The 1,789-nt window shown below is 48.7% G+C and overlaps 1 gene segment (V, D, J or C); it reads right to left on the bottom strand.

Annotated features, from left to right (window-relative positions):
- Positions 1 to 945: 945 nt before the first annotated feature.
- Positions 946 to 1,423, bottom strand: LOC130031154 (immunoglobulin kappa variable 1-27-like). The segment is given in 2 exon segments: positions 946 to 1,265; positions 1,375 to 1,423. Coding segments are annotated over 2 exon segments (369 nt in total).
- Between the last annotated feature and the right edge of the window lie 366 nt (positions 1,424 to 1,789).

The raw sequence follows: 1,789 nt of genomic DNA, 5'->3' as shown, positions 1-1,789 counted from the left end.
TTGAGAGAAAATGAACATCATTCTCCTCCCCACTTCAGTATTGTTAGATAAATGGTGGACTTTGGGCCTAAAAGAGTGGGAAAATATCATCAATAATGTGGATCCTTCTAAGGAAACAATGATTTCCTTAGATTTGCATTCCCTCTGAGAGTGTCAAGGCCTCGCCATGCAGGGAAGCTCAGGCACTGTGATCCAGGGTATCTCCCACAAGGCCTCTGTATAAGCCTTTGGGCTAAATACAGGGTGTTGATATTTTCCATTTCTATATTTCCTCTTACTTGCCTGAATACTCACCACCCCCCACCTTGAAATGAGGTTTACACCCATTTACAATTTCAAGGGTGTCTAGGATAGTATAACATAGTTCTTGTCACTGAAAATGATTTTTTCCCATTAAGATTTTAGGATCAAAATCCCTAAGACAAGGGAGTAGATATCATCCCCCCACAGTCTCCCACCCAACACACACTACAGGACTGTGAGGGTTTGTCCCCTGGTGAGACGCAGACCCTTCCTCTGGCCCTCATCAAACAGGGCATCTTGGCATGGGAGGATGCACCCTGCGAGATGTCCTCAGTATGAGGCTATGGCGTGCTCACGTGTCCTCACAACTGGGGTGGAAATATATATGATTATTAAAAAAAGGTCTTTTAAAACATGGTTTGTAGACCTTCTAGATGACCAGAGCATTACATATAAACTCTGAATGACATTGTCACCTACTACTTCAGGAAAATAATCCCTATAAATTCAACCAGCAGATCGTTGTCATGTCTGAGCTGCTGGGATGACAACGAGAATGATGGAGCCTAAGATGTTCCTTCAACATGTACCAGAACCATCTAACATTGCAAAGCCTGGCTGCATCTGACATACCCTCAACTGGGGAGGAACTAGGAGGAGCAGCTGGGTCAGCCCACCCTCACAAAGCTGATCTTTGGGGGTTTATGTTCTGGCCTGTATCACTGTGGGAGGTAGATTATTACCCTTTTGGCAGTAATAAGTGGCAACATCTTCAGGCTCCAGGCTGCTGATAGTGAGAGTGAAATCTGTCCCAGATCCACTGCCACTGAACCGGGGAGGGACGCCTGGTTGTAAACTGGTTGCCCTATAGATGAGGAGCCTGGGAGCTTTCCCTGGTTTCTGCTGATACCAGGCTAAGTAATTGCTAATGCTCTGACTGGCCTTGCAGGTGATGGTGACTTTCTCTCCCAGAAATGCAGACACGGACGGAGGCTGGCTCATCTGGATATCACACCTGGCACCTGAGATAAAACATATAAGAGGACATTATTATCACTAAAGGTAAGTTAGATAATTTTCCTGAGGAGCCAGGCCGTCCAAATTGATATGAACCCGCATTTCCCTCCTCACCTGGGAGCCAGAGCAGCAGGAAGCTGAGGAGCTGCAGTGGGGCCCTCATGTCCACTCTGGGTGTGACAGACACTGACCCTGCAAGGTGACACAGACTATTATTGAGTGTCAGACATGAGCTCTGAGGACTTGCAAATGAGAGGGGGCTGGGCAGGCAGGGCAGGCAGAGGGGGGAGGGTGTGTGTGGGGATCAGCCCAGCTGCAGGGAAGTCAGGGGTGCAGGTCCCTGTGGGGAAGCAGAACTTTGCCCACAGAGAACATGCTCCTTCCCAGGCCCAAGGAGGTTCCCAGTGTGAGCACAGAAGGGCGGGTCCTCTGGTCTCCTGAGAGTCAGGACAAGGTTTCTTGCTCTCTCTGCCCCAGGGACAGGCTATGTCAGACTACAGCTACACAGATACTCTCAGGAATTGCACAG

This window comes from Sorex fumeus, unplaced genomic scaffold, assembly GCF_029834395.1.
Source record: "Sorex fumeus unplaced genomic scaffold, SorFum_2.1 ptg000006l, whole genome shotgun sequence".
NCBI lineage: Eukaryota > Metazoa > Chordata > Mammalia > Eulipotyphla > Soricidae > Sorex > Sorex fumeus.
The sequence above is the reverse complement of the archived record's forward strand: the minus strand, read 5'-3'. Positions and strand labels throughout refer to the sequence as shown.